The sequence below is a fragment of the Hemicordylus capensis genome, chromosome 2 (genome assembly GCF_027244095.1).
Source record: "Hemicordylus capensis ecotype Gifberg chromosome 2, rHemCap1.1.pri, whole genome shotgun sequence".
NCBI classification, from domain to species: Eukaryota; Metazoa; Chordata; class Lepidosauria; order Squamata; family Cordylidae; genus Hemicordylus; species Hemicordylus capensis.
In genome coordinates, this window is record NC_069658.1 from 196,254,328 (window position 1) to 196,273,634 (window position 19,307).

Below are 19,307 nucleotides of genomic sequence, written 5' to 3' on the forward strand. Positions count from 1 at the left end.
TTGATGTTGTGTTGTTTTTCAGTGGCTGACCAGTTCCCTTGAGCCAATTTGTGGAGGCAGTGGGTGCCCAACCAGTACATGCCATGGTGAGGAAGACCTGAGGAGGGTCCAGGAATTCTTTTCCCATGGAGAGGTGTGGAGGTGTAGTCCACCATCTCAGAGAGTGTAGTATTGGAGATGGAAGAGTCACCCGTCTGTTGGACTTCACCGCAATCTTTGGGTGATAGGGTAGCAGAAACCACTGCAGGGGCCTCAGATGGAAACATGCCCATGCGACAGATTCCAAGGTTGCCACCCATCAGTCCCAGCATTCTGGAAAGGGAGAGGAATGGCAGGGATTTCCTTACCAGGGCCTGATGGACTTCCGTCCCCAGGGTGGCCCTGTGCTCTGTTGGTAGAAAGAGTTTGTTCCGTTGCGTGTCTATCACAATGCCCCAAAGTCCTGGCCTTCGCCAGAAGGCCCAAGTCCTGCTCATGAAGTATCAATGGCCACAGGGCCGAACAGGTTGCTTGCTTCAAATATCTGGGGGTGGTCCTCCATGCCTCTGAAAGACTCTCTGTGGCCACGTTGCCATCTCTGCAAAGCGATGTCTACAAAGAGGAGCTCCACCGCCATTTTAAAGTTTTTACAGACTAGAGGTGGCCAATACCCACTTGCAGCGCTTAAGTTATTTGAAGCCAAGCCACTGGCACAACTCTTCTGTAGTGCCCACCCGGTGGGCCCCTCCAGTATTACCACATGAGAGCGGGTCCAGTCCAATTTTCTAAGAGCAGCTCTTCAAGTTCCACGCTGCGACTCTAATGCCACCCTACGCCTGGAAACAGGTACGCTAAAAGTTGAGGCCAGAATGTGGACAGCTGCTTTTTAACCACTGGCTTAAATTATCCCTTAGCCCACAGGGGCCTGGCCCCGCTGACCCTACAGGACAAATTTCAATCCTCATGGAAACGGGCCAATTGGACTAAAGTGGCATTATTGAGATTTCCCCCTCCTTTCCTACTTGCTATAGGCTGTGATCGGGCGAAAGCAGCCATCAAGCAGAGAATAAAGGACACAGAGAGACAAGCCAACCTAGGCAGGGCTCCAACTTCCTTGGAAAAGACTCAAATACATCATTTCTCCTGCTGAATACCTGATGCAACTGGAGATCCCAAGCCACAGAAGGGCCTTTACCCTTGCCCGCTGTCATGCCCTACCTTCTGCTGTTCTAGAGGACAAACATAGTAAGATTCAATTCATGGAGAGGCTTTGTCCCTGTGAAAATGGGGAGACTGAAACCACAGAGCATGTACTCTTCTCCTGCCCCTTTCATCGAGACATTCATGACAAGCTCATACTCCCGTTACTCCGCAAGTACCCTGGAAGATCAACCTAAGCCTATACCTGGATGCTCTTAGCGGACGAAGACTGGGCACTCACGTATAACACTGCCAAGTTCTGTGCGGCAGCGTGTAAGATATGTTGGACCTTGACTGCCAGTTTATAACCATGCTTTTGATTTTCTTAACTGTTAAACTACAGACTTTAGCTTGTCTGCTCAGTTAAGATGTTCTCTTATAGACATCCTGTTTTTAACCCACACTGGTTTTTACACTTATTTTATAAACTGTACATTCTTAATTCTTTATGACCTGTTTTTATCCCTGCAATTCAGCATATATATCCTGTTTCACTTTTATTTTGTTTGCCTTGTTCATAACCTTTTAATCTTTTATTGAGATTAAAATCTCAATCTTACTGCGCTTTTTTCATTGTATAAGACATAGTGGCTTTAAAAGCTCTGCAGTCTGTAGTTTTATAGTATCAGTATTTTGTCCCTCGTAGTTAAGTACATAACACAATTTTCATGTAGGGCAGTAATGGGCAAATAGTGATATTTAAGCCTGTGATATTTTTAGCTTATGATGTTTTTTCCTTGCCCATGCAGGCTTTTTGTTCTTGTGTTGGTCTAGGACTGTAATAAAGATTGATTGCTATCACAACACCTGGGTGCAGTAATTGGTGCGACAGGTGGAATTGACCAGGAAGCTGTGGTTCTGGAGGACCTGTAGTGTGGCACTGAGGTCCTTTTGGGAAGACTGTACGGAAGGACCAGCAAGTCATCCAGAAAAGCAATATCCTGACTCTTATGAGTTGGAGGTGTGCTATGACTGCTGCCAGGGTCCTTGTGAATATGCAAGGGAGGGGTAGTGCCCTGTATTGGTAGTGCCTTCTTGCATAGAAGACGCACAGCAGAGGGCAACTGTCCTGGTGAATCGGCATGTGTAGGTAAGCCTTTTTGAGGTCTATTGAGGATAGGAAGCCGAGATGATGTAGGGCTTCCACAACTGACATAAGTGATTCCATGCTGAACTTTCTCTTTTTCACCAAGTGGTTGTGGTATTTTATAGGGATGTGCACTAACCTGTTCGGAGGCCCTTTTAAGGGCCTCTGAACCAGTTCGAACAACCGGCTGTTCAGCCGGTTCGAAGGCAGGGGAGAATACATTTAAGGGCGGGGGGGTACCCTTACCCCTACCACTGCATTTTCCCCACCAGTGCGCATGCGCAGGCTGGACGCACATGAATACGACATGCATGCATCAGGGACTTCCTGTTACTTCAGGCCGAAGAGGGCACGGGGAGGCAGGGAGATATGCTACTGTCTCGATGGACACTTTTAAAATGGAGCGCCAGTGGGGAAAACGTGGTGGGAGGGGTAAGGGCGGCAAGGGCACCCTCCCCCGCCCTTAAAGGTATGCCCCTGCCTTTGAGTCACCCACTGCCAGTTCCGTGAACATCCCTAGTATTTTAGGTCCAGAACGGCCAACAGGGAGCCGTCCTTTTTGGGCACTGTGAAGATGATGGAGTATATCCCTGTTGATCCACTGGCACTAGTTCTATTGCCCCGATTGATAGGAGGTGCTGGATCACATCCTTGAGACGCTTGTGTTTGGAGGGGAGGCAGGAGGTTGGTGTGGGAAGGAAGTGGCGAGGAGGATTTTTGGTTAGTTCTATGTAGTAGCCGCTCTTGATGACGTCGAGAACCGAGCAATCTGAGGTGGTGCCCTCCCAGGTGCTTAGGTGAGAGGAGAGGTGACCACCCAGGGGTACTCCACGAGAGTCAGGATTGTTGTTTGGCTTGTTTATTCTGGGCTGCGAAGGCTGTCCTGCTCCCAAACCCTAGTCTGGAGGCCCTGGATCTGCTCCACAAGGGTCGTTGGGACCTGAAGCCTCCATCTCTGCCAGCAAAGGAGGATCGAAAGGAGCAAAAGGTTTGGGAAAAATGCCTACCCTGTGGGCGGTCTTGTTTACACACTGAGGAGCTCATTGCCTTTTTCTTATCTTTAGATTCCATGAGGAGATCCTTTAAGGCTCTATCCTCAAAAAGCTTTTCCCCATCAAAAGGCACGGCAGCAAGGTTGGCCTTAGAGGTTGTGTCCACCTGCCAATATTTTAACCACAGGTTCCAGTGGCCCAGTATTTAAGCCACTCCTGCCCTTGATGCAAATCGAATAGCATCTAGAGTCGAATCAGATATAAACACCTGTGCCTTGTGTAATTTTAGCAGGGTTTGTCTTAAATGTGTGGGGTCTGAGATGGGGCCCTGGATTGGGTTGTCCAGCCATATGAGAGATGCTCAGGGTACCATGGAGGCGCCTGCCAAAGCCCTTATCGCCAAAGTGGAGGAGTCATGTGACTTCTTCATGGCCCTTTCCATTTGCTTGTCTGCAGGATCTTTGAGGGCTGACTCCCCATCCCTGGATAGGACTGAGCCAGAAATCATTTGGACCACTGAGTCATCTGTAGTGGGTGTATTAAAGATCTCTTCCCTCTCCTGCTGGAAGGAATACCACTTGTTGGCTATTGCTCCTTGCCTTCCTACTAAGAGGTGGAAAAAGTCAATTCCCCTTTAGCAGAGTCTACTAAGTGTTTAGGGATTGGAAGCATCATATTATTTTATTTTGGCCCAGGAAACACCATAGCACTTTTATTCAGGGGCTGGGCTTCCTGAGGGGAAGGCTGGGTCAAGCCCAATGTATGTATAATCTTAGACATTAATGGGACAAAGTCCAATGACTGAAAAAGCCTCTGGGGGCCTTCTAAACTCTCAATTTCTTGCCCATCTGACCACTCCCCCTCCTCTTTATCTGAGTGGTCAGGGTCAGTACCCTCAAGGTGTCCCTGGGATATCTCCCCTTGGGATAGGGTCTTCATCCAAGGGAATAACAGGCACCAGAACAGATGTTTGTTTGGAAGGTTCTGAGGAGTCCCGCCGGGGGGTCCCACTGGCGTTCTGGGCATGGGCTGAGATTTCAGAGGAATCGGCACTCCTTTCCCTCTGTTGAGATTTAGACCTCCCCCTTTTTGACTTTTTAATGTGTTTCCGCCTCTCTTTTTTTGGCCTTCTTAGGGGCTGGAGCCTCAGAAACAGAAGATGAAGTGCTGAGGAGGCAGACGGTTCCCTCCTAGACCATTTTCTCTTTTTGATCTTAGTTGATCGTAATGCTCAAAAGAATGTGCCACGACATCTTCAAACCAGGCATGCCAGGTGGTGGCATATCAGAGGGCATTTGGTTTAGAGATTGCTGTCCTGGAGCGGGCTGGGAAAGGCTGAATCCCCATGAGGGCCCTGGGGTGGCGGCGGTGGGTAATTAAAACCGAAGATCCAGCACGGGCCAAGCTCACCACCTGGGCACCAGTTCCTGCAGAGGTGCTTCTGGTGACCACAGTCTGAATAGTGGCGGAGGTCTTTGCTGCCCCCTGGCCTGTTCCTGCTCTCCCTGTTGCCGCCGTGCGCTGGGAGGTGTTCCAGTGTTTTTCTGCTGGTGTACTCTGCTGGCCACTTGTGGAGGCTACAGGAGCTGGTGGCAGGTTGGGCACAGCAGCCCCGTGCTCTGCAATGCTTTAGGGAGTAGGCCAGTGGAAGCTCTTCACTTAGGGCAGGGAGGACAATGCCCACCCCCCAAAAAGGCCAAAATGTCCAAAGAAACTAATAAAAATGGTCCAAAAACAATAATCACTGTCAGCCATTCTGTCCTCTGCCCGCATTTCAGGTCTGACTGACTCAGCCACTGCAGCCCTGCACTTCCTTGCCTGTAGCTTGCAAGCCTGCAGTGTTGACATATAGTGGGCGCTGGTAGTAAAATTCCTTAAACACCCACAAGAGCCCACGAAACAGTTTCACATAACAGTGTTCATAAGGCAGGAGCCAATCCCATGGCTTGCCTTTGTTGTCAAAAGAGGGGCTGAATTCAAATAGCCCTATCAGGAAGACATACTGACTGACAGCGCCCTCTGCTCTGACTAGCAATCAGTGTGGCCGGAGGCAGTCCTTGTTCTAGTCTTTGGAAGGAAGAGAGTGGCAATCGCCATTTTGTTCACTCTTGGACAGTGTGCTGAGAGCAGAGCTGGCTGAGAGACCATTTATTTTGTTTATTGAGCCTCAGATTATGTGAGTTAAGTTTATGTAATTGTCAGATTGTGTGCGTTTGGCCACCTTTGAGGAACTAAACGACACAAAACAAAACGTGTAGGTAGGCCCCTGCCCCTCTCCTCAAGTCTGTACCTGAAGCGATCATTTTGCCCGGCCAAATGAAAGGGCCACCCCTGCTAAATGCATGCTTTATTTGCACTTTTATTATCATGAACTTGCAATAATTACTAATTTCCTGCCAGGTCTGCCATGATTTAAAAACCATCATTTCACAAATTGGGAATCTAATCTTCCCATAGTTGCAGTCTGCAGATATTTCCTATCATCATTTGGGCAGTTTTATTTATAAAACAGAAGGGGTAGTTTAGAAGCTTTTTACACTCGCCTCCCTAGTTACGCACTCTGGGGCCCTGCCAAGCCACATACCCCCCGTACACCCACCAATTTCTTTGTGCAGGACAGCAGAAGAGGCATGGCTCCTCCCGCCCCTGGAAAGAGCAAGCTGCAAATGTGAGAAATAATTATAAGCCCCCTCATGCTAGTACGATGTGGAAATAACAACGATTTGTGGAGGGTTTGGGGTGGGTTTTTTTTGTTTGTTTTTAGCATTTTTAAATACACCAAAGCTACAGAGCCAGACAGATGGTTTTCCAGGCATTCAGGGTTACAAGTAAAAAGAGAGAGAGGGAAATGATCGATATATATTTTAAAACTCTCTGTTAGGCATTTCTGAAATAGTAAGAAGTGGCAGGTGGGCCAGGCTTCCAGAGAGGCCTATGCATAGGCCTCGGTGAAGCCTGAAGCTCTCCAAGGCAGGCCTTGGAGATCAGCAGGAGCAGACAGTCAAGAAAGGGTTAACTTTCCTCCCAGCCCGATTGGTTCTCCTGGAGTCTCGTGCTCCTCCCCTGCTTGGAGTTTGTATGGAACTGCAGAGCCCAGGAAGCAAGCTGGCTCTGTTGGACTGAGGGTCTCCCTCCAACCAGGAAGGGAAGTAAAACATTTGCTGTTTGAAAGTAAACCCTTTGCTGCTTGGTGTGTGTGTGTGTGTGTGTGTGTGTGTGTGATTTGTTCCCCTTGGTCAAGCTACCATGTTGCTCTCTCTCCCCCCCCACCCCCATGAACCGTGTGTGTGTTGCACACGGGAGAGAAGTCCCATCGTGTGTGTGTGTGTGTGTGTGTGTGTGTGTGTGTGAGAGAGAGAGAGAGAGAGAGAGAGAGAGAGAGAGAGAATTCTTAACCTTTAAAAAACAACAAAACAAACATTTTCAAAGTATGCCAAAACATGTACTCATGGCATCCTCTATAATAAAAGCCTTGAGCGTGATCCCATGTCCTTTTCCGGCCCGTGTCTTTCTTGGCTGTTCCGGGCCTGCGCGGAGCGCATGCCCAGAACAGCCAAGAAAGATACGGCCGCAGGGACATGGGCGGCCAGTTGGAAGGAAGGCCGGAGGCGGTGGCCGTGGCGGGGCGACTGACTCCAATGGTGGCAGCGGCCGCCGCGGCAGTGCAAGCGAGGCGGCGGTGGCCGCGCTGGGGCGACTTGCCCTGATGGTGGCGGCCGCCGCGGCGGGAGTACAGAAGAGGCGGCGGTGGCCGTGGCGGGGCGACTGGCCCCGATGGTGGCGGCAGTGGCCGCAAGGAGACTGGGCCTGCTGGCGGCAGCTGCCACGGTGGGAGACTGGGCCCGCTGGCGGTGTTGGCCGCGGCGGGAAGCCCGAAGGCGGCGGCCGCGGAACCGGACTGGCCGTGGGAAGGGTAAGGGAGCCCTGAGGTGGCGGGGGGCCTGAGGTGGGAGGCCTGAGGTGGCGGGGGGCCTGGCCCGGCCAAGGAGGCCGGCGGCGGCCCCGGCCGAAGGAGGCGGTGGGCCCGGGTGGGAGGAGGCGGCGGTTGAGGGCGCAGACTAGCGCCCGTTAAATTAACGGGCTGAAAAATACTTGTGTTTTTATAACTGTCTGAAAATGGGTGTCTATGAGTGCAGAGGCTTTTACAGGTATGTTTCTTGGAATGACATAGCCACCTAATGGCACAGTGGGGAAGTAACTTGCCTAGGGAGCAAGAGGTTGCTGGTTAGAATCCCCACTGCTATGTTTCCCAGACTCCTATATCAGGCAGCAGTGATATAGGAAGATGCTGAAAGGGAGGAGGCACTGGTAATACTGCATGGGAAGAGGCAATGGTAATCCCCTCCTGTATTCTATCAAAGACAACCACATGGCTCTGTGGTTGCCAGGAGTCAACACCGACCCGATGGCACAACTTTACCTTTTACTTCCTATATGCCCACAGAAGTTACTGTTGTTGTGTTTTGTTTTTTTTGCTCCACCCCTGCGCCACCTACTTTGGCTCTGCCCACCTGCCTGGCGCCCACCCAGTCCCAGGAGTCACCAGCCGCCACTGGAGTAGGCGAGAGCAGCAGTGCTTTCTTTTTTCAAGGGTACTCAGCCTGGGGAGCAGGAGGTGGGAGTGAGTGAGTTCAGGGCTTGGCTCACCTCCCTGCCGGAAAAAACCCCGCTGACTGAGCGGGCAGAAACTCCGGAGCACCATCCGTCAGCTGTTGAGCGGGGTGCACACTCCACTCCAAGCTCTCACCCTTCTGCTCGGCAGGCTTGGCTCTGCGACTTCTGGGGCGGCTTTCTGGCTGCCTGAAGGACCTTCAGGAAGCCTTCCTGGAACTTCCCATTTCGAACTCTTACATGGGGCACGTGACGTGACTGCCATGGTCCATTAAGTGGAGATGAAAGGAGCCTCGTGAAAGTAGGAGGAGGATCGTGGGGTGGGTGGGGAGCAGAGACAGATGGAAAAGACAGAGAGAGAAATTTTTTTTAAAGAGAAAAAACCACACAAGAGATTTGGAGATAAGAGGAATCCATGAAAGGGGAAAGTGCAAAAGCAAAAAAAAAAAAAGGCTTGAAAGAAAAGGAAGGATTAGTCAGTGAGAAAAGTAGCTGAGAAGAACTGCCTTGGAGCCACGCAAGACTGAAAGAACTGGGTGGGGCTAGATTCACCCAGCTATTAAACTCTCACTAATTTACATAGTCCTGCCTTAGTGAGTCATGTGGACAAGCATAACCCACTCAAAGAAATGCCCTTGGATTGCAGCGGCAGAGAATCACACACCGCCACCGCAGCCACCACCCTCCAAGTCTGCCTCTCTGGCTGCTGGCCGTTTGGGGGAGAGAGACAACAGGGCCTGAACACAAGGAACAGCTTCTGTGCAGCCCAGCTCTGCTGAGGAGCCTTGCCCTGAGCAGGAGGCAGACGGGGCCCCATGGCAGCCAGCAGCATGGCCCCCTGCCACCCCTCAATCCCAGAGGAGAGCAGCTGGGTGCGGGCTGTGATATTTCCTTTTTGCAAGGATCCTTCTGAGGTGCAGGCTCCAGGCAGGTGAGGGAATTGCCGTGCGTGGGGACTATGTGCGAAAATACGGTACACCCCTAGACCTGGAGCTAGTCACAATATCAGGCTACAAGCATAGCTGTCTCCCTTCTAAAGAGCCTGACATGGTGACAGTAGGGCGACCTACACCACAACCTCCACTGGGCTACTTGATCTAAGAGAAGCACCAGTGGTAGCAGCAGGCAAAGTAGGAAGGTGTCAGGGAGAGGGGGAAACAGACAGCCGCCTCCCCGTTACTGTTTTCAAATCTGTTGAAACCACACAAAAAACCACAGGTACGAACAATGGAGAGAGCACCACAGGTTGTTGCTCAAGGTGGCAACTGTGCAATGGTAATGAAAGGGCTGTGTGTGCAAGCACATGTATATAGACAGGTAGTTTTATGATACAGGAGCAACAAGGGCATACTGTAGTAAACACCATGAGTGGGTCTTCTGAAATCTGATCATAACTTTGCACTCTGATTTCAAGATGGCCCAGTCTTTGGAAACTGAAGTATTTATCATTTTGATCCAGTGATGGGCATCTGATGACCTCAGAGCATCCTGCTTTCAGCACTATCTGAAGGCACGCATGCGTAGAAACTACACTGTAGTGCTCACATACTTTCAGTCTTGCTGCCCCCACTAAGCAGTAAAGTAACTTGTCTTACCTGAATACTGCTGCTGCATCTGTGGGGGGCTGCAGGGTGATGGGGATTGGGGGATCTGGTACTGCTCTGTCCCAGGTGGCTGCAAGAAGCCAACTGAAGGGCTGGAAAAGAAAGAGCAAGCCTGGTAAAATAGCAGAAGCAGCAGGATGGAGACCACAGCTGCGCTTCTTCTGAGAGACAGCCACTCAAGCCCAGTTATGCTGGGTAATTCCCAGCACCATTCATCAGTTTAATGCTAATTAGAGAGATTCCTACTCTGATCATCTTTCAATTAAAGGGGATGTTTATTCACTGCTGCAGATGGCAGGGGGCTGGGGCACTTCTCTTTGTAATACACAGGGAGTCACACACACCCTCTGTCTAAATGGCTACATAGGCTGGTGATGATGTCCTATCCCAGGAGATCTACGAGTTGTACTTAGACAGGCTCACTTATAATAAGCAAACACCTTTTGTGATGAAAAGGGCAGCCAAGGAGCCTGGCTCTGCCCTGTTTCTCTTCTGTGTGATGCCCTCCCTGCTCACTTTGTATACTACTGATACAAAAAGTCAAAGCCACTGTTCATTTCCTCTAATCATCTGACTGGTTCAAGTGGGCAGATGTCTGCTTGGGATTCACGGCAGCTTTCAGGAGCAACATAATGTTGCTTTTTCAGGTGGGATGTAAATGCCAATAGCTTTTAAAATTTAATGTATGTTTCTGCAGAGACCAGGCAAGACAGCGACAGGACTGGAGCACTACTACCACTGCACAGAAGAACTTCAGACCAAAGCTAGGAGAACCAAATGATGACACCTACAGATATTTCATTAGGGTTACCATAACTTTGGGGTGATGGCAGGGGAAACAGAAAAGCCTCCTAAGAGCACTCTCTGCCACATCCCTCTTGGAACGGGTTCTTTTTCCTACGGAATGCCCCGCTTATTTGGACTTTCTATACCACTTTTTGCCAATAAGGCAATAATGAGGTGGCTTAAAAACAACCACCAATATAAACAAGTTAATAAAATAGCCCCTAAAAATATAAAATTCATAAAATGAGTTCCAGAGAACAAGCTGCCAAACCAATTCGAGAGGTGTACAGAGGACTAAAACAATTTCTCCTCTTCATTATATAAAAAGCTTGGCACTATAAACATTTGCTTCTGAAAAATCAGCAAGGAAGAAGCATTGCAAGTATTCTGAGAAATGGCTGTGAAGGCCCCGGCTCCTAGTGGCTGCCAAAGAGGAGGAACGGAGGAGGGCCTTGGCTCATGGGCTTACCTGGTGCCATTCTGCTGTGCTGGTGGGATCACACTGTAATAGACGGGCATCCCTCCAGCTTGGAGTCCTCCTTGAACAGACTGGTTCGCTGGTACCAGCACAGGCTGCTGAAACGGCTGTTGGACCACGCCTTGAGACTCATTAGCTACCGGGACCTGCTCAAAACATTAAAAGGGAGTGGGGAGAGGAAAGACAACTTATTATATATATAGAAAAGATGAAAACCTTGGTGAAAGCGGGTATTGAGTGTAGACACTGACAATGGAGAAACATTAAGGCTCTCCACTTGCATGTTCATATCTGTGTAATCTTCACCGCATATAAAATCTCAAGATTTGGTTTTTAATGCAAAGTCTTTAAAAATCATAGAGAGCTCATTTTAGCTAGAAGAAAGTATCTAGACCTCGTGGTTGAGTAAAGAGATTTCCCACTTGACAGAAAAGTCTCCATTGCTTAAAAACCAGAGGATCTCTTATGGAGGGAGCACTTTTATATTTAGCACAACATCCTCTACGGTCTTTAATACTTCCTCTAGCATTGCTTCATCTCCTCCTACTCCCTTGTCCCAAAGCTCCAAGAATCCCAATCCTCTTGCATTCCATAATATTAAGACAAGTTTCAAAGCTTGCCAAACCAGAATGTATGAAAAACAAGCAAATCTATGTCTAGTTATCAATACTGAATATATCCCAATCACTGCATGAACTGTCAATGTATTCTATTTGCTGCATCTTGCTGCCATAGAAATGGTGGTGATAGTGAGATAATGGGCGGGATGATTTGGTGCTGGGTGCTATCAATATGCTGATGACACCCAGATCCACTTCTCCATGCTGACCTCATCAGGAAATGGCATGTCTTCCCTAAATGCCTGCCTGGAGGCAATAATGGGCTGTATGAGGGATAACAAACTGAAGTTGAATCCAAATAAGATGGAGGTACTGACTGAGGGGGGACAGGACCCAAGATATGGTTGGGTTCATCTACAGTTGGTACAGAATGTACAGAATACAGCCAGATTGGTCTCTGGGACAACACGAAGGGACCACATAACACCAGTTTTGAAAGAACTGCACTGGCTGCCAATATGTTTTGGGGTGAAATACAAAGTGCTGGTTCTTACCTATAAAGCCCTTAATGGTTTAGGTCCAGGCTATTTAAGAGAGCGCCTCTTTTGTCATAAACCCTGGCGCCTGTTATGATTCTCTGGAGAGGTCCGGTTACGGATGCCACCGGCTCATTTTGTGGTGACCCATGATCGGGCTTTCTCTGTGGCTGCCCCAGGGCTTTAGAATATGCCCCCTACTGAAATAAGAGCGTCTCCTTCTATGTTTGTTTTCAGGAAGAACCTCAAGACTCTCTTGTTCTTGCAGGCTTTTAATTAGAATTAAATTTAATAATTTTAAAACTTGTTTTAATGTTTATTTTATATTGTCTTTTTATGTATTTTAATTTGTACCTTTTTAATATTTTAAATTTTGTATACAGCTTAGAGATGTCCATATCAAGCGGTATAGAAATATGATAGATAGATAAATAATATAAAATAAATAAAATAAAATAAAACAATTTAGACTGCTAATATAACAACTGTTCCATCAGTGTGTAACTCAAATATCGGCATTCTCTATTTGTAAAAAACTTTTGTATTGTGGAGCCCTTTGTGTACAGTGTTTAAACAAATACATGAATTGAACCAAATTGTTAGATTTTCTGTAGTTAGTCAAATTAAGACAGGAGATTATTTCTAATAGAATAATTGTTTGATAGGTATACTTCATATATGTATATAAGGGTAATTACATAGATTTATTTGGTTGCTATTTGTTAAACAATTGTTAAATGTCTCTGGGCTTTGGCTGGTCTGAGACTGAAATAAAGAACTGTTGGTTGATTTTAGATTTTCTGGACACATAATCGGGAATTTTTAGAGTTCCTAATTCACTCTAGATCCCAATTTTCCTAGATAAGCTGTTTTCACTTTTGCTGATACCGAATACAGCTTCTAATACTATTAATGTAATTCATTAATATGACCTAATATATGTTTGCATAATCTGCAGGATTACCTTTTCGCAATAAATATGCAGATACTTTCTACATGTTTCTCATGCAGCAGATCTTCTCTCTCGCCCTAACGTTGCATGGGAAATTGCCAAGTGGCTTGTGATGTGGTATCTGTGTGTGTTTTATACTTGCTATTCAAAAGATGAAGGCCCACCAGGTGCACAAAGATGCCTGGGTGTGCATTTTGTAGAGCACATGGCCTGCCCCCACCCCCCGAAATAAATTCTGTACAGCACCTAGCACACTGTTACTGCTAATCACATGGTGACTTTGGAACAATCTTCCTAGAACAAGTATGCCACTGGGCTTCCCCAGGGGAAGCACCCATTTTACATCTACAGACATTTGGATAACTGAATTCAACACCATTGATTTTCAACGTCAGCGGCAACCTGTGGTTTATCATCTGCTGGATTTTGGTTTTTCACTCTAGAATGTTTTAAGGCTCTATTGCTAGTGTTGCTGTTTATCAGCTATACTGCCACATTGTTTGAATGAGTCATCTCATAGAATGTGGATGGATAGATAGAAATATAATCACTTTTTCCAGTAGTACAACAGTCACTTTTTTTAGTAGAGAATTGTCACTGTTTCAGTAGTACAGGTGGCCGTCATTATCTGTGGTTTTGTGGATCACAGTTTCATACATCCACAGAGATAACTTAGAGACCCAGTTTCTTTATTCGTGGCATAAAATATAGGCAATTTTCACCTATCTGTGGTTCCTGAGCGGCTGGAAATGACTTCTGATGTCGTTTCCGGCCGCCATTTGGAAGTGCGTAGCCATTTTGTGGCTCTTTTTTTGTTGTTGTTAAAAAAGAGAGAATAAAATGAAAAATAAGAGGATGCGAGAGATTTGGGGGGCATTCCTGGAGAACAAGGTACTATACTTTTCTCCCCTTCTTTCTGTCCCCCACCCCGCTTTATTCATGGCTTTTTAAGCTCAAGGTACCTGATCTCTATGTAAACCAATTTGAAAACCTTTGCTGAAAAGCAGTATATGAATATTTGTTGTTGTTGTTGATCCCCCAATCCCCAAGGAGTTAAGGTGTCTTTATTTGTGGTTTTGTTATCTGCAGAAATTGGCGGGAATGGAACCCCTGCGAATAACAAGGCCACTAGTTGTAGTCATAGTAGTAGTCGTCGTAGTAGTAAACAACTATATTTTAGGGTAAATACAGGGCTGCTGCTAGAAATGACAGCCGTTATGTTGAGCACCCACTCCATAATGTTAGTAAAACATACGTGTCTCCCAGTGTCACCATACTGTGTGTTTTCCTGCCCCCACTCCACACTACTGGCTTCTGCTGGTGGTGAAATGTACAACATGGCAACATCAGGACACAGATACGTGTTGCTTAGTCACAAAGAGGTAATGGGAGAACTCAACACAGACCCCTCATTTTATCGTAACAATTAGTTCTGCCCCAAATCACACATTCATTTTTTCACACAACTTCAGACGTAGGAGTACCTTTAAGAACTGTGCCTATATCTTTAAAGAGATGCATGAGAAGTGGCCCTTGAATTTCAAAACCATCCCAGGGACCAAAAGACTGAATGTGCGCAGGATCCACTCCTGTCTTGCCAGGTGTCCAGTGTCTGACTGTAGAACTGTCACTTCTACAAGCTCTTACCATCCTAACCCTCTTCTTTCTTCCTATTGCCACTCACTTGATATGAAGGCAGTGGCGTGTACTGGACCATCAGGCCTTGCATCTGACTGCCCATGCTTCCTCGCTGGTTGTTGAGGAGGTTCTGGCTCTGAGACTGCTGCACACTAATCATGCTTTGCATCTGGCCGCCCACATTGCTGCGTTGGTTGCTGAGGAGACTCTGGCCCTGGGATTGCTGCACTCCCATCATCCCTTGGTACGTCTGTTGCTGATTGGACATGATTGGCTGTAAACCTGCATTGTGACAAAAGGCTGGAGGTTAAAATGTTATTGGTGCCCTGGGGGTGTCCCTTTGTCACCCAAATGAGAGCTGGACTACATGTTCTTCAAAGCTGGGAGGGATCAATTTAGGGATCAAATCCACCCCTCCTAATTGGGCAAAGACTTTAAAAGTGGTGGCTCTCCTACATTTAGCAGAGGAAGGGCAACTGTCCCTATTCAGCATAGCATGACATCCCTCACAGGGCTGTTAGTGGTGTCTTGCTTCTGTTCTTTTTAGACTGAAAATTCCTTTGGGACAGGAAACAATCTTCTCAATCCTTTTGCTATGGAAACCACTTTGAGAATGTTTTTGTTGACAAAGTAATGACAATGACAATAACTATTATGATAAAAACTGGGCAGGCACTGGGCCAAACTACTAAATGCATGACTGCCACCAAACACTGCAACCACATAATTAGCTCCCTAATCCATTTCCATTCATGTCTAGTGGAAGCTTGCCTTGCATCCTGATGTCATAATATTCTGGGCTTCCCCAACCCAAACCAAGACCATTGGCTGCTGCTGGCAGAAATGGAGAAAGTGTTGTGGTATTACGACACATGAGGCAAACTCCAACTAGATGTTATGGAGGCAAAGAAATCACTAAACATGCAGCCACTATTTTTGGTGGCAGCTGCACATTTAGCCTATCGTTTCTTTTGGACCAAAGAGTATCCAGTTCCTCTGGGCTCTCCCAAAAACATATGTGTCATTCACTCCCTTGGACCCAATGGATCCAAGATTCAAGCCTCAGAGAAAGCAGTTTCTTTAAAGCTTGGAAATGCAGCTGAATAAGCTTGTTTTTCAATTTCAGCAGACATGTTTAAAAGGACCTCTGCCAACCAATCAGCTAAAGCTTTAGGTGACTAATTTAGCAAATAAAGCCTGCAACCCTTAAAGGTAAATATGTTTAAACTGTTACCAGACCTGAGCCAGACTGCTGGCGCTTAAGATCAAACAGCTTGCAAAGCAGCTTTTAAAATGATGCCGGAGGGATTGCTGACAGAAACTGGGTGGTATCTGATTCAACAACCAAAATCTCCTAAGGTGCGAGGGTGCAAACTTTGCAGTTAAACCAGAAGGGGACAGAGTAGAACCAGGACTAGAGCAGATGAAAATATACGACAGCTAGTCAAAAATATCAAATGATAATAGCATAAGGCCAACGCCAGGTAAGAGACTCAGCATGTAGGTGTTTAAATATCAGTGTCAGAAGCCTCTGGACCAAGATGGGTGAGCTGGAGTGCTTGGTTGTTAATGAAAACAGATATAGTTGACATAACAGAAATGTGGTGGAACAGTGTGACATTTATTCCTGGATACAAACTCTACAGAAAGGACAGGGAGGGGCACAGTATATTAAAGAAGGGAAACAATCCAACAAGCTAGAGAACTAAGGAGGACTGGTGTCCTCCACAGAATCATTATGGGTGACAATACGAGGGCTGAAAGGAAATGTGTTACTAGGGGCATGCTATCGCCCTACAGATCAAAATGCTGAGAGTGACCTGGGGTTAGAGAAGCCAACCAGAAAGGCATAAAAGAGAGACAGAGTTGTAATAATGGATGACTTCAATTACACACACAAAAATGGGGCAAATTCATGTGTGGGTATTGACAGAGAGGCCAAATTTCTAGACATGATAAATGACTCTGCCTTAGGACAATTGGTCATGGAACCAACCAGAGAGAAGGCGACCTTGGACTTAAGTGTTGTCCAGGACAGGGTGGAAGATGTCAAGAGTTGTAGAACCACTGGGGAACAGTGACCACAGTGAGATCCAGTTGAGCTTATATGTGAGTGGAGCACTGCCAAGCAAGCCCAATGCAGATGTGTTGGACTTCAGAAGAGGAAACTTCTCAAAAATGAGGGGACTGGTAAGAAGGAAGCTGAAAGGGAAAGTCTGAAGAGTCAAATCACTCCAGAAAGCATGCAAACTACATGCCACAATAACAGAAGCTCAGATGGAATGTATATCAAGCAGGAGGAAAGGTACCACCAAGTTAAGTTCAGAGCCAGTGTGGCTAACAAGTAGAGTCAGGGAAGCTATAAAAGGGAAGAAGACTTGCTTTAGAGAATGGAAGTCCTGCCCAAATGAAGAGAACAGGAAGGAACATAAGCTCTTGCAAAAAAAATGCAAGGAGACAATAGGGATGCAAAAAGAGAGAGGAACATATAGTTAGAAGTCTCAAGGGAAATAACAAAAACTTCTTTAAATATATCAGAAGCAGAAAATCTGCCAGGGAGGTGGTTGGACCCTTAGATGATGAGGATGTGAAAGCAATTATTAAGAACGATAATGAGACTGCAGAAAAGCTGAATGAGTTCTTTGCATCTGTCTTCATCGTGGAGGATACTGACCATATACCCACTCCAGAACTGAGCTTCTCAGGCTTGGAGGCTGAAGAATTGAGCCAATTTGAGGTGACGAAAGAGGATGTTCTAGACTATCTTGAAAAACTAAGAATTAACAAATCGCCAGGGCCAGATGGCATCCACCCAAGAGTCCTGAAGGAACTCAAATGTGAAATTGCTGATCTCCTAGAAAATATATGTCCCTACAATCAGGCTCTGTACCAGAGGACTGGAAAGTAGCCAACGTAACTCAGATTTTCAAAAAGGGGCCCAGGGGGAATCCAAGAAATTACAGGCCAGCTAGCTTAACTTCTGTGCCAGGTAAATTGATGGAAAGCATACTTAAGGACAAAATTATTAAACATATAGAAGAACAGGCCTTGCTGAAGGAGAACCAGCATGGCTTCTGCAAGGGCAAATCTTGCCGCACTAACCTTTTGGAGTTCTTTGAGAGTGTCAACAAGCATGTGGATAAAGGTGATCCCATTGACATAGTATACTTGGACTTCCAAAAAGCTTTTGACAAAGTTCTCCACCAAAGGCTCTTGGGTAAACTTAGCAGTCATGAGATAAGGGGGCAGGTTCATATGTGGATTGGTAACTGGTTGAAGGACAGGAAACAGAGAGCAGGAATAAATGGACAGTATTCACAAAGGAGGGAAGTAAGAAGCGGGGGTCCTCCAAGGATCTGTACTGCGACCAGTGCTCTTGAACTTGTTCATAAATGATCTAGAAGTTGGGGTAAACAATGAAGTGGCCAAATTTGTAGATGATTTGTAGATCTGTAGACTATTTAAGGTAGTAAAATCCACAACAGATTGTGAGGAGCTCCAAAAGGATCTCTCCAAACTGGGTGAGTGGGCAAAAAAAAGGCAAATGTGGTTCAATGTAAGCAAGTGTAAAGTGATGCATATTGGGGCAAAAAAACCCAACTTCACATATACACTGATGCTGCAAGTGACTGACCAGGAGAGAGATTTGGGGGTTGTGGTGGACAGCTTGGTGAAAGTGTTGATTCAGTGTGGGGCAGCTATGGAAAAGGCAAATTACTTGTTAGGGATCATTAGGAAGGGGACTGGGGAAAAATGCTAATATTATAATGCCCTTATACAAATCTATGGTGTGGCCACATTTTGAGTACTGGTCACTGTATCTTAAGAAGGATCAGGGGCCTGGAGCACCTTCTATATGAGGGAAGGCTACAGCATCTGGGGCCTTTTAGTTTAGAAAAGAGACGGCTATGGGGAGACATGATATTGGTGTATAAAATTATGCATGGAGTAGAGAGAATAGACAGAGATATTTTTCTCCCTCTCTCACAACACTAGAACCAGGGGTCATCCCATCAAACTGAAGGCCGGGAAATTTAGGACCGACAAAAGCAAGTACTTTTTCACATACACACAATTAATCCATAGATTAAAAGAGTTCTCTGCCACAGGATGTGGTGATGGCCACTATCTTGAATGGCTTTAAAAGGGGCTTAGACAAATTCATGGAGGTCATGTCTATCAATGGCTATTGGTCTGGTGGCTCCAGGCCACCTCCAGCCCCAGAGGCAAGATGCCTTGAAATACTAGTTGCAGGGGAGCAACAGCAAGAGAGGGGGTGTACCCTCACCTCTTGCTTCTGGGCTTCTCAGAAGCATCTAGTGGGCCAGTGGGGGAAACAGGATGTTGGACTAGATAGGCCTTGGGCCTGATCCAGCAGGGCTGTTCTTATGAGCCTACAAGAGCAGGATTATGTGAAAATGAGGAGTGGCAATCGTCATGACTCATTATGACCCAATGGGACACACACTACCCCCACTCATGCCTTCAAGCCAGCTAAATTAGTCCTCACAAAGATCTCCAGCATGCACATGATTTGAGCCCTATAAATAGGCTGACTCCCGCTGGCTCCAAGAAAGGGCAAGATGGCTTGGATCTCCCTGACAGCACTAAGCCACTCTCCCCTTGCTGCATGTGCTGCTCACTTACCAGGCTGCTGTGACTGCTGAGGCAGCTGTTGGCTGCGTTGTGGGCTGTAGGCCACCGGGTGAGAGAGAGGTCGGTATTGCTGGCTGGAGTTTGGGTACTGCCCGGGAGGGTAGTAAGAAACCTGAATCTGTCGGGGGGATGAAGGCAGTATTAAGTAAATAAGACAAGGAACAACATGCAGAGAAAGTAAAGAAGAGCACTGGGACTCCGTGCTGCTGAAGATGACACTGGTTGCAG

At 46.8% G+C, this 19,307-nt stretch overlaps 1 protein-coding gene and 1 long non-coding RNA gene across 9 annotated transcripts in view; one reads left to right on the forward strand and one right to left on the reverse strand.

Moving 5' to 3' along the window:
* R3HDM2 (R3H domain containing 2) overlaps positions 1-19,307 on the reverse strand; it is a 221,848-nt gene that overhangs the window by 17,239 nt on the left and 185,302 nt on the right. For all 8 annotated transcript variants that reach the window (XM_053292391.1, XM_053292390.1, XM_053292392.1 and 5 more), the window contains 4 exons: positions 19,071-19,197; positions 14,470-14,705; positions 10,729-10,883; positions 9,465-9,565 (listed from right to left, as the gene is read on the reverse strand). In XM_053292391.1, the coding sequence (XP_053148366.1) occupies positions 9,465-9,565; positions 10,729-10,883; positions 14,470-14,705; positions 19,071-19,197 (619 nt within the window). The remainder of the gene's footprint in view (positions 1-9,464; positions 9,566-10,728; positions 10,884-14,469; positions 14,706-19,070; positions 19,198-19,307) is intronic.
* LOC128343404 (uncharacterized) lies at positions 5,303-12,627 on the forward strand. The gene is made up of 2 exons (XR_008315509.1): positions 5,303-5,434; positions 10,171-12,627. It is a non-coding gene; the product is annotated as an uncharacterized LOC128343404 (long non-coding RNA).